The sequence below is a fragment of the Panthera tigris genome, chromosome X (genome assembly GCF_018350195.1).
Source record: "Panthera tigris isolate Pti1 chromosome X, P.tigris_Pti1_mat1.1, whole genome shotgun sequence".
NCBI lineage: Eukaryota > Metazoa > Chordata > Mammalia > Carnivora > Felidae > Panthera > Panthera tigris.
Genome location: NC_056677.1, coordinates 98082698 through 98095380, shown reverse-complemented (window position 1 = coordinate 98095380; position 12683 = coordinate 98082698). Strand labels below are relative to the sequence as shown.

Here is a 12683-nt window from a genome sequence, read left to right as displayed (position 1 = left end):
TAATGATCTCATGGTTCAGGAGATCAAGCCCTGAGTCAGGCTATGCATGACAGCACAGAGTTTGCTTGGGATTCTCTCTCTGCCCCTCCCCTGCTCATGCCCCCCAACTCTCTCTCTCTCTCTGAAAATAAATAAAAACTTAAAAAGAATGAATTCTTGCCACTCACAAAAATATGGGTGGACCTTATGGGTATTATGCTGCATAAGATAAGTCAGAGAAAGACAAATACCATATGATTTCGCCTATATGTGGATTCTAAAAAACAAATTCATAAACAAACCCAAAGATAAACCAGAAACAGACTTATAAACCCAGAGAAAAAACTGGTGGTTTCCAGAGGAAAGGGGGTGAGGGATGGAATAGGCAAAATAGGTGAAGGGAATTAAGAGGAAGAAACTACTGGGCGCCTGGTTAAGCGCTTAACTTCGGCCCAGGTCATGATCTGGCGGTTCGTGAGTCTGAGCCCCACATTGAGCACTCTGCTGACAGCTGGGAGCCTGGAGCCTGCTTCAGATTCTGTGTCTCCCTCTCCCTCTGCCCCTCCCCAGCTCACATTCCGTCTCTCTCTCTCTCTCTCTCTCTCTCAAAAATAAATAAACATTTAAAAAATTTAAAAAAAGAGGAACTACCAGTTATAAAATAAATGTCACAGAGATGAAAGGTACAGCATAGAAAATATAGTCAATGATATTGTAATAATGTGTGGTGCCAGATGATAACTACACTTATGTGATGAGCATTAGATAATGCATTATGTACAGAATTCTCCAATCACCAAGTTGTATACCTGAAACTAATAACATTGTATGTCAACTACTTCAATAAGCAAAAGGGAAAAAAAATTTTAATGAAAAAAGAAATTGAAGATGAAACAAATAGAAAGATATACTGTGATCAGAGATTGGAAGAATTAATATGACTAAAATGTCTATAATACACAAAGCAACCCACAGCTTTAATGCCATCACTATGAAAATACCATAGTGTGTTTGGTTAAGTTTTATTTTAATTCCAGTATAGTTAACATACAGTGTTACGTTAGTTTCAGGTGTACAATATAATGATTCAACAATTACATACGCCACCCAGTGCTCAACGAGACAAGCGCAGTCTTTAATCCCCGTCACCTCTTTCGCCCATCCCTCCACCCACCTCCCCTCTGGTAACCAACAGTTTGTTCTTTACAGTTAACGGTCCATTTTTTGGCTTGTTTCCCTCTCTCTCTTTTTTTCCTTTGCTCATTTGGTTTGCTTCTTAAATTCTGCATATGAGTATATACATATAGCATTATGCTCCCCAGCTCCATCCATGTCATTGGGAATGAATTCACAGATTCAGAACAAATGAACCTAAAATTTCTTGGAACCACAAAAGAATCAGACTAGCCAAAGCAATCTTAAGAACGAATCTGGAGGTATCCCAATCCCAGATTTCAAACTATACTACAAAGGGATAGTAATTAAAGCAAAGTGGCAAAAACACAGGCACATAGGTCAATAGAACATAACAGCCCAGAAATAAACCCAAGCTTATACGGTCAATTAATCGATCACAAAGGAGACAAGAATATACAACGGGGAAAAAATAGTCTCTTCAATAAATGGTGCTGGGAAAATGAAAAGCTACATGCAAAAGAATAAAACTGGACCACTCTCTTGCACAATACACAAACATAAACTCAAAATAGATTAAAGCCCTAAATCTAAGATCTGAAACCATAAAACTCCTTTAAAAAAACACAGTAAATTTACAGACGTCAGCCATAGCAGTATTTTTCTGGATATGTCTGTCTCCCCAGGCACCGGAAATAAAAGCAAAAATAAATAAATGGGACTACATCAAACTAAAAAGCTTTTGCACAGCCGTGGAAATCATCAACAACAAAAAAGGCAACCTCCAGAATACAGAAAATATTTGCAAATTGTATATCTCATAAGGGGTTAATATTCAAAATTTATAATCAACGTATATAACCCAACACCAAAACAAAAATCCAATCAAAAAAGGGAAGAGTGCCTAAATAAACATTTTTCTTATAAAAAAACATGACCAATGGATACATTAAAGGATGCTCAACATCACTAAATATCAGAGAAATGCAGTCAAAACCACAATATCGCCTACCACCAGTCAGAATGCCCAGTGTCGCAAGCAGAAAAAACAAGTGATACATGGGTATGTGTAGGGAAGGGAAGCCTTGTGCACTGTTGGTGAGAATGTACATTGACGCAGCCTCTATGGGAAACAGTGTGGAGGTTCCTCAAACACTAAAAATGCAATACAGTAATTCTACTTCTGGGCATTTACCCAAAAGAAAACAACAACACTAATATGAAAAAATATATTCACTATTATGTTTATTGCACTATTATTTACAATAGCGAAGACAAGGAATCAATTTAAGTATCCCTCTATGGATGAATGGATAAAGAAAAGGTTGAATGTATACACAATGGAATATTTACTGAGCCATACTGAAGAATGAAACCTTACCAATTAGTGGCGACATGGATGGACGCAGAAGGTATTATGCTAAGTGAAATGTCACACAGAGAAACACAAATACCAAATGATTTCACTTTTAAGTGAAATCTTTAAAAAAAATCCATGTACAAAACAAAGAGAGTCAAAAATGTAGAGAACGAACGAAGCTGCTAGAAGGGAGGGGATGGGGGGATGGGCAAAATAGGTGAAGGGGAATAAGAGGTACAAACTTCCAGTTAAAAAATTAAATACGACTCCAAGATGAAAAGTATAGATTAGGAAATATTCTTAATACTATGGCACTAATTTCGTATAGTGACAGATGGTTAACTACACCCCCATCGCTAGCATTTCCAAATGCGTATTATTGTCGAATCACTACGCTGTGAATGTGAAATTAATATTTTTTAGATCCAGTACACTTCAATTAAAAATTTTTGCAATAAAAAACAAAAAATATACACTCAAAATTAAAATAATAAATTAAATTAAAATAACGATAAAATAGAATATAAAATGCACTGCGAAATACAATACACAATGCACAAAATGACTACAATATATAACAAAGGCAAAGACGTTAAAATAGAAAGCTGTAAAATAGAATACTAATTAATAAAATTTTAAAAATACCCAGTTTACCTCCAGCGTCTGCCACTATTAAAATGCACAAATAAAAGAAATAGCGCGATTATCAACCAAGATACGTACCAGAAGTGGTTTCAAAAATTGCTATTTACACGCAAGGATCCTGGGGTCAGAAACGACGACGGTGCCCAGACTGCTCCTGCAAACACACCTGCCCGGGGAGATGTAGGATGGGCTTGCGGAGCCTGGGTTGAGGGCCCACGGCTACAGACCCAGGCCGCCCGGGTCCCGGCAGGGAAGAAGAAGGTGAGTCACGGCGGCGGCTACGCAGACAGCCTGCGGCTTCGCGGCGCTGGGGGAGGGGCGGGGGGCGGGGGACCGGCCTCGATGGGAGCCTACGCTTCCGCCAACCAGAGGCCACGGCCTGGAACCATCGCCACCGCGGGGGGGGGGGGGGGTGAGGTGGTGGCCCCCGATATCAGATCGGGGAGATCTGCGACGCCCCGGCTCACAGACCCCGCTGCGGCGCCACAACCCAAACCTGGGGGACGGGGGGAGACATTTTGGGTGCACCGGCGAAACTCGTCCCCGGGGCCGGGGTCGTCCTGGCAACGAGAAGGGCTGTGTGTGCCAGTGTAAACAACCCGATCGGGCACCAGGTACACGGTCTCGGTTCCGCAGGAGCCCCTCCGCCACCCCAAGTCCGAGGGGACAAAGACCCAGGTCCTTTCTCAGCTGCGGACTTGAAATGACCGCACGCGAGGGCGGCGGGCCATAGGAAGGATTTCGCGGAAAGGTGCCGGGCAGCTGCGAGCTGGGGGCCGAGCGATGCCGGGCCCTGCACGCCTGGGGAGTGGGGGACAGGGGAGAGAGAGCGAGCCCAGCGCCGGCCTGGAAGGGGGTCTCGCCTCGCGGTGCCTCCGCAGGCGCCGGACCCTCCCGCTGGAAGGCCGCGCGGCCCGGTCTGGTCCGCCCGCGGGGCAGGCGCCGGACGCAACTTGGAGAGCACCAGATGCACACCCGGCTGCCGCTTCTCCGGGAGCTGTGAGTAGCCCCTTCCGAGTTTCCCTGCCAGTGCTCGGCTGTGCCCCAGCTCCTCGGGGCGACTGGGGCCCAGCCCCGCCCGGAAGCCCGCCGGTCCCTCCTTAGGGGCTGACGCCACCCGCTCCTGCACCTCTGCGGGGTCGGGCTTGCGCGCGGGGCGGGAGGACGGGGTGGCGGAGGAGAGGGTGGGTCTCTGTAACCCTGCCCCGGGCACGTGGGCACCTTCGGGGATGCGCCTGGCCTGCCGATGGTGGCTCAGGGACAGTGCTGCGTGAGAGCAGGTGTCCTCGCCTTTCCCTATGAATGGCATTGCCCATGCAACTGACTGACCCCGCACCACACGCAAAAACAATTGTAGAGAATTCACAACTTTATTGAAAACGTAAAAAGTGCCCGAAAATAGAGGGTCAGTGAATTTGACTTCTCTTTAATACATTCAGCACACATTTAATGAACTATTCGTTATGGCGACAGATACAGAAACTTGAATCTGGCTCAAAAACACCTCGGAAAAAAACTGTCACAGATCCCATTCTTTGGGAAAAGGATTAAGGAAGAGCCACGGGTGGTACCGCACCAGGATGGGCCATAGGAGGACAGCCATAGCGAGGGAAAGGTGGAGGGCAGCCACAGTGACGAAACAGTGGAGGGCAGCCACAGGGAGGGAAAGGTGGATGCAACCAGGGAGGAGGAGGCAGGAACATAGGAGGAAAGGGTTGCATGGGCGGGCGAGGTGGCCCCGGCATCATTGGCTCCTGAGGCATCCACACACAATCTGGCCCCCGATTGAAGATGCCACGGTAGGGTCCACCCACGTTAAAGTTGAAAGGGGGGGCCATGGCCATGGGAGGCATGTTTCTGTACCTCAGTGCCCTCTGCTGTCTTCTCAACTTGGCCCTCCTATTCTTAAACCAAACCTTCAATCAGAGAGAAAAAAGGATCGTTTTAGTATGTGGAGCATTGAATGTCATACATGAAAAAAAAAAACAAAAACAAAAACAAAAACAAAACCCAGCAGGCTACTCTCTACACCCTCAGGGTTTTAAACTGCACCAGGGAAGCCACTTCCTTGTTGCTAAATTATCCTAGGAAAGTTACCACCGAGGGGTCTCCCTTCAGCTCACCCTCAGACGGCACCCACTACGTGCCAGGCTGTGGCTTGGCTTATTGCTTTCACTCTGTCCTCCCACCTTGCGTATTATTTTTCCCCACCCTGGCAAACAGGTGTAGCTGAGGAATGGCACTCCGTCCTTGCTGTTAGTCTTACACGTGCTGGGCTGTGTCCTGACAGCTGGCCCTCAGCTGTCCAGCTGCCACTGACTCCTAATCACTAGGCTAGTGTCACCCTGCTTGTGGGGAAGCTCAGCATAAAGTCCTGCTGCGGCGACAACCCCCAGTTTGCAAAGCCCGTCTTCAATGTGCAGTAAATAATCCATAGGCACGTGTGGGATTTTGAAACCAAAGGTTTCTTTGAAGGATGACTAAAGGGTCATTCGTTTTCTGAAACCTCTTCATAGTTGAAAGGATGGTACTGTGAGCGAGGCTTGGGCTTGGAGGGCCCAGGAGCCTGTGGCTTGTCTTGCTGGGACACAAGTTAAGCTGAAGCACCGGACAGCACCTGGACGTTTTACACTTCGGGGGCAACGAAGGTTTAGCCTGACTAGGGCCACATTTACTCAAGTTCTCAAAATCTCTGCCCAGCCAACAGTTCGGGGGCAAAGAGGCACAGCACCGTTGTCCACTCTGCACCCTCCACCCTGCCCCACCCTCCAGACTTCCCTGGGCTCAGCACCCGGTCAGCGCCCTCTGCTCTGGCTACAGTTCCAGGACCCTGGACAGGAGCCGCTGCTGCCCAGCAGGGCAGGGCCCCCTAAGCCCCTCTCCTCAACCAGGAGAGCCCCATCCCATCCCTCCTCCTTTCTTTTTTGAGTCGAGGCATAGCTGACAATACAATATTATAGTAGTTTCAGGTGGACGGCACAGTGATTCGTCATTCCTCTACCTTACAAAATGCCCACCACGATCAGTGTAATCACCATCATCACCATACAAAGTCATTGCTGTATTTTGACTATATTCCTTCTGCTGTACTTTTCATCCCCGGGACCGATTTACTACATGACTGGAACTTGGCGCCTCCTAATCCACTTCACTTGTTTTGCCCGTCCCTCTCCCCCTACCCCGCAACCTCCAGTTTCTCCTCTGTATTACAGTCTGCTTCTGTTTTATCTGTTCGGTTAAGATTCCACACATAAGTGAAATCATATGGTTTTCCTAAGGCGACAAGGCGAAACTGACACTTTAGGGAGACAGCTAAGCGTGTGGGAGAGGAGTCACAAAATGGCTCCTCCCGCCTATCTGCCAGCTATGAACAGTACACAAAACAAAACAAAACAAAACACCTGTCCTTTGGACTCCACTGTCCTTTCCACATCGTATTAACGGAAATCCTTTGTATTTAATATTTGTAGACATTCCCAGTTGGCAAAGATTACTTGAGACTAAGGGCCTCTACTCTCTCTGTTGCCTCATTTTCCCTCTCCCAGCTTCGTAGTTACTTGGTCTTTCTGCTGCTTGAATATGAAAAGTCTAAAGAAACCAGTGCTGGGAGCTCCTTTTGGGGGATCCAAGTTTACCAGAGGCCAAGTCTACACAAGTGCAAAGCAGCCTAACTGAGGTGGGTTATCAAAACAACTCTTAACTGTATTCGCAAAATAGTCGAGGGGACACCCATTAAAATGTTCTTCACACAATCGCTTTATGTTCTCAGTTATATGTGGAATCTAAAAAAAAGCTCAACAAACTCATGGAGCAACATCGGATCTGTGAGTGCTAGAAGGGTGGGTGGAGGAAGGGCCTAGAGTCGGTCACAAGGTAAAAATTGCCACTTTTGAGATAAACACGTACCAGGAAGATAATGTGACATAACGACTAGACTTAACACTGACACTGCCACGTGGCATGTATGGCAGTCAAGAGATTCAATTTTCTTAATGTTTTTTTATTTTTGAGAGAGAGCGCGAGCAGGCGAGGCCGGAGAGGCAGACAGAGAGGGAGACAGAGGATCCCAAGAGGGCTCCACGCTGACAGCGGCAAGCTGGGAGCCCCTTCCTGCTCTTGTGCCCCCTGTCTCTCCCTCTCTCAAAATAAATAAGTACACTTAAAAACAGAAAAAGAAGACCAAAATCTCAGGTGTTAGACATTCCTCGAAGGACCATTCGCTAATGCGTTTGGTACTCTCACAAATTTGAACGTGAGTGATATCCCCAAATAATTCTCCCCTTACCCTCCACCTCGTTAGACTGGCTTCCCCCTTTGTTGAGCTGATGCAACCTTGTTTGAAATTGTTGTTTGGGTTTATTTTGTCTTGGACAGATTTCAAAGGTTGCGACTCCCCCCTCCCACGTCTACCATAATGCACAATCTACTCTTTAACTATGTTTTCAGGCTGACAGATCAAAGAATTCTGGGAAATTAAAGTGGAGGCCTGCCACTCTCCACACCCCTTTACCAAACACTTAAAAGCAATAGCTCCAAATTGGAATTGATTGAATTTAAAAATGTTGAAATAAAATAATTTTTTAATTAAAAAATAAAACTGCCTTACTCCAAATCCTAGAGTAACAAATCATAGATATTAAAAAAACAAACAAAACACAAAACAAAACAAAACGAAAAGCAATTAAGCAGTGAAAATCAAAAACATTTTTGAAATTTTTAAATAAAATTTAAAAAATAAATCAAACGAATTGTATACTTAAAAAATAAAATTGCTTTAGTCCGGATCCTAGAGCAAAAGATCATATTCAAAAGGAAAACCACCACATAGGGCGCCTGGGTGGCTCAGTTGGTTAAGCGTCCAGCTCTTGATTTCTGCTCAGGTCATTATCTCAGGGTTCGGGAAATTAAGTCCCCATGTCAGGCTCTGTGCTAACAGCTCAGCACCTGCTTGGGATTCTCTCTCTGCCCCTCTCCTGCTCGCACAGACTCTCTCTCTCTCTCTCAAAATAAATAAACTTAAAAAAGGAATATACGTGCAATATACTACATATTTTTTATATGTACATTTATATATTAAGTGTATTTCTACTTTAGATAAATATAAGCATTATTCTATGAATTAAATATATATCTTATATAATTTATATTTACTCCATTACACAGATGTTTTTGTATTTATAATATATATAAAATACATATATAGTTATATTAGCACGTAAATATATATTGCACATAAAAATAAGTATACTATATATGTGACATATACTTATAAAAATATGTGTATTATAAGTCTAATTTAGTGACCTAAGAAAGTACATCCGGTAAGGTGTAGCTTAGACAAAGGTGTATATATATGTGTATGCAAGGGATACTATACTCTACCAATTTTTTCATTCCTTTAGGAAATCATGTTCCCTCTGGTAATGGGCAATTTCCAAAACCTGGGCTTTATGTATCCCACCTTCCCCTCCGCAAGACCCAAAAGTTCAACACTTATTTCCCAAATCTAAAAAAGGCAACAAAAACACAGAAACGTGAGAAAGTCTATGACCAAGGTGCCCCAAATCCTGAAACAGGTTTAAAATGGCTCCCAGCGAAATTGTTTTTTTCGGGTTTACTGACCTGCAGTCTGGCTACAGGCACATTCATGAATCTCGAAAGTTCCTGGCTGAGGGGAGAAAAATCGCAAAGATCAGTATATGGAGTTGGTGGTGAGTTAAAATACAGCATTTTTCATTCACCTTTTGAAAAATTGTTTTCGGGGAGATGTCAGTGACATTTTATGAACCAGTTTCTGCACTAGGAAAAGTCACGCCATTTCAGGATTTACAGTGAGGTTCAGTTGACAAAGAATTTAAGGGAAGCCAAGTCTTGGTGGGTAAAGGAGGCACAGTCCCCAAGAACATGTGACATTCTAATTCAGTTTCTTTTAGTGTTATCAACACCAAAATGAAAAAGAATCTGACTGAGGAACTATCTGTATGGACTTTCAGTCATTGCTCTTACCCAATTTATGGGTTAAATTAGAGCCCTAAGGGGCGCCTGGGTGGCTCAGTTGGTTGAGTGTCCGACTTTGGCTCAGGTCATGATCTCCCGGTCCCTGAGTTCCAGCCCGGTGTCCGGCTCTATGCTGACAGCTCAGAGCCCTGAGCCCGTTTCAGATTCTGTGTCTCCCTCTCTCTCTGACCCTCCCCCGTTCATGCTCTGTCTCAAAAATAAATAAACGTTAAAAAAATTTTTAATAAAAATAAAAAATGATAAATTAGAGCCCTAAAACAACATGCGTTCTCTCTCTCTCTCTCTCTCTCTCTCTCTGTCTCTCCCTTCCCCTCCCATCCCGTCCCCTCCCCCATCTCTCTTTATCTATCAGTAATGAACCCAGTTAAGAGTACATTCCCACTAGAGGCTAAAGGATGGCACAAACTGCTGTTTATTCCTTGGTCGTGCTTTGTTACGTTTTTCTATCACTAACTTCCCCCCTGCCATCCACCATCCACCCCCCAACACACACACACGCACACACACACAACACACACACACACACACACACTCTCCCCCCCACCCCCGCCCCCACGATTCTGTAAGGGGTAGCTTGAGGCTTCCTTGGAGGGCAGTTTTTCCTTCGGCACGATTTAATTTTAATTTTTTTTTTCAATTTTATTATGTTTTCTTTTCTTTTTTTTTTAAATGTTTATTTATAGTAGAGGCAGCGCCACGCGCAAGCGTGGAAGGGGTGAACAGGGAGGGAGACAGAATCCAAAGCATTTCAGGCAAAGTCAGAGGTGGGGCTGGAATCCCAGAACGCTGAGAGATCTCTCGACCTGATGAAGTGGGACGCTCAACCACTGAGCCACCCGGGCGCCCGATTTACAGTTTTCTTAAGTAGGCTACGGGTCCAAAATGGGGCTTGAACTCACGACTCGAGATCAAAATTCATATGCTCTACGGACTGAGCCAGCCGCGCCCCTTTTCTTCTTTTTTAAATTTTAATTGATTTTTAAAGACCTCTAGCAAAGTTTAAGGGAATGCAGAACATTCACTACTCGAGACCGTTTTCCGGCGCACTATTTAAAAATATCAACATCAGGGCAGGGCCGACTGGCGGGTTCGGTTGGAGGAGCCTGGGACTCTCGACGTCAAGGGTCATGAGTTCCAGCCCCACGTTGGGTGTATTTAAAATACATAAATTGGGATTACTTTAGTGAGTTGGGATTACCTCAAATACGTAAATAATTTAAAAATAACACTAAAATTTAAAAATAACACTAAACACCGGGGCAGAAATAATCCACAACGAGCAGATTTATCACCATTTTAAGCAAAGGCGGGATCCTACTAGCCCGTTTGCTCCCGCGTCTCAGACTTCTCGCCCTCCCCCCTTCCCCCCCTTCCCCCCCCCCCCCCCCCCGCTTCTAGTAGGATTTTCTAGGACTTTCTTCTATTAGCCGCAGCGGACAGTTTCCGGGCTCCAGATGTTCCCCTCCACCCGAACGTCCCCCTTGGTCCCCACCCGCAGAGCCCTCAGCTCCCGCCTAAACCAAGGGAGGCGCGGGACCCGCAGCCTCGAGGGCCCGGTAGGTTTTACTTCAGCCACGAGGAGAGAGACACGTGACAAGCCTCCGCGCCACCCCCCCCCCCTCGCCGCCGTCCCGTTCCCGCCGTCGCTCCCCCCGCCAGTCTCCGCCGCGGTCTCCCCCCGCCACAGAACCACCCCGTTCTTCCCGCCGCCCCCCCCCCCGTCCCCGCCAACCCCAGCCACTCCCCCCGAACCCCGCACAGGCGCCCAGCGCAGAAGCCCACTTACCGCATGGTAGTGCTGGGATACTGGGTGTAGTGGAACAAGCTCTCCAGGTGGCGCACCTGCAGCGGGGTGAACACGATGCGGGGGCCCGCCGGCTGCCTCCCTCCCGGAGCGGGAGCGGGAGCGGGAGCGGGAGCCGGAGCCGGAGCCGGAGCCGGAGCCGCGGCGGGGGGCAAGCGCTCCTCCTGCTTCGGCTCCACTGGCTCCAACTGCCGTGGACTGCGGCCGCAGCCCACATCGCGGGTTTCGCAGCCCGGGGGCCACGGATATCCAGCGCCCACGTTGCCGGCCCCTTCTCTGCCATTGCTGTGGCCATAACCAGCACCGTCGTCGCCGCTGTCTTCTTCCTCCTTGATTCGTATGCCTGCCGCCTGCTGCTCAGGTGCGAACTCTGCCCTGGCTTTCTCCGCCTCTCCGTTTCTGGTAAGCGACATCCCCACTTGGTTGCTTTCTGCAAAAGAAGAAATCCAGAGACAGATATCAGCATCAGAGCCCGGGCTGTGGGGAGGAGACCAGGGGAGGCATCTGAGGGGTGGCCAGACCGCTCCCCTCGCCCAGGGACCCTTCATTTCTGGGACGTGGCGAAGACGCTTGTCCCGACGGGCACAGACCACGCAGCTCTTCCCGGTCCTCGTCGACTCCCAGGCTGGGGAAGCCCGTGACTTCGCGCTTGAATTGGTTGAAAGGATCCATAGTATCCCTCTGCGGTCCTGTGTGGATCTGCGTCTGGATCTGCTGGATCGCTGGGTCACACATGAAGCGGTGGCCTGCTGAGCTCCGGCTACGCTGCCGTGCCGTCGAGTTCAGCTACCCAGCGTCCGGCTAGGCGCTTTATATATACCACCCTTTAGTGGGGGTTGGGCTCGCCGAGGTGCGCATGCGGCCGGGCTTGGGCACCAAGTGGGCGGGTGCTCCTGCCAAGAGGGCTGGGGTGGGGAGCACTTGCTCTAAGGCATCGGAGGGGACTATGGGTAACCAGAGCTGGCGGCTTCGGTTGTAACTTAGCTCGTGTCCCCCAAACTGGCGGCATGTCTCCCCCACTCCCGAGCAAGGGGCTGTGCTGCATTGTGTTTGCCCATTTCCGTAGGGTGAGAGACAGACCTCACCCTAGGTCTGGAGACCTGGCAGAAATGTTGGGACAATCTCTCTTGGGCCAGCCCCACCCCCACCCCCCAACCTCTGGACCTAGCAGCCGGTACAAAGCAGAGAATAGTCATCAAACGAATGCGATCAGCTCTGAGGTGGCACACTCTGAGTTTTTTCAGCGAGATGCTGAAGTTAGAGCCCGCCAAACTCCCGGGTACCCGGGAACAGGAGCTGGGGCTTGGGGTTGCTGATCGTGCCTGGTGCTCAGATGCACTATGCAAATAAAACCACACGTGCCCCTTGGGAAAGTCCGGTGCCTCCAGAATTTTAGTGATGAAGCTACATCTCGGTGCAGGGCTACAAACCTGCACAGTGCATTCAAGGCTGCTTAAAGTGCACAAAGCTCCTGCTTTTTTTTTCTTGCAATTTTTCTTTTTCAAATATTTGTTTCTTTGTCTCATTGTAACCGCCAGTCCTGAAGCATTCCTGCACAGCAGCTATGCCTCTAGCTATAGATTTCTCTATACAAGCATGCATGTCCCTCAAGGGTTGGGACCTTTTGGACGCGGGTAATTTCCCACCGCCATTTCTCCCTTCCCTCAGCCTCTCGGTTTTTCTAGAAAGATCTTCCTGAGCCCTTGCTGAGGGAATAAATGAAGTTTACTTCTTTTGTTTTTA

At 47.5% G+C, this 12683-nt stretch overlaps 1 protein-coding gene and 1 long non-coding RNA gene across 3 annotated transcripts in view; both read right to left on the bottom strand.

The window, feature by feature from the left end:
- The window catches only part of LOC102954435, a 67920-nt gene extending 64626 nt beyond the window's left edge, over window positions 1-3294 (bottom strand). For both annotated transcript variants that reach the window (XR_006213604.1, XR_006213605.1), the window contains exon 1: window positions 3197-3294. This is a non-coding gene — a long non-coding RNA (uncharacterized LOC102954435). The remainder of the gene's footprint in view (window positions 1-3196) is intronic.
- A 1185-nt stretch (window positions 3295-4479) lies between these two features.
- Window positions 4480-11742, bottom strand: LOC122235549 (rhox homeobox family member 2B-like). Its single transcript, XM_042975319.1, has 4 exons — window positions 11531-11742; window positions 10923-11370; window positions 8741-8786; window positions 4480-5034 (listed from the first exon to the last, which is right to left on the bottom strand). The coding sequence occupies exons 1-4, from the start codon at window positions 11673-11675 to the stop codon at window positions 4666-4668; spliced, it is 1008 nt and encodes a 335-aa protein (XP_042831253.1). The 5' UTR covers window positions 11676-11742; the 3' UTR covers window positions 4480-4665.
- Between the last annotated feature and the right edge of the window lie 941 nt (window positions 11743-12683).

What these genes read in the sequence shown, in the direction of transcription:
- LOC122235549 (XM_042975319.1), bottom strand. Translation starts at nt 11,675, where the DNA reads ATGTGTGACCCAGCGATCCAGCAGATCCAGACGCAGATCCACACAGGA. An exon ending in TATCCCAGCACTACCATGCG is followed by an intron (nt 8,787 to 10,922) that starts GTAAGTGGGCTT and finishes TTCTCCCCTCAG; the next exon opens with CCAGGAACTTTCGAGATTCA. An exon ending in TGCCTGTAGCCAGACTGCAG is followed by an intron (nt 5,035 to 8,740) that starts GTCAGTAAACCC and finishes CTCTGATTGAAG; the next exon opens with GTTTGGTTTAAGAATAGGAG.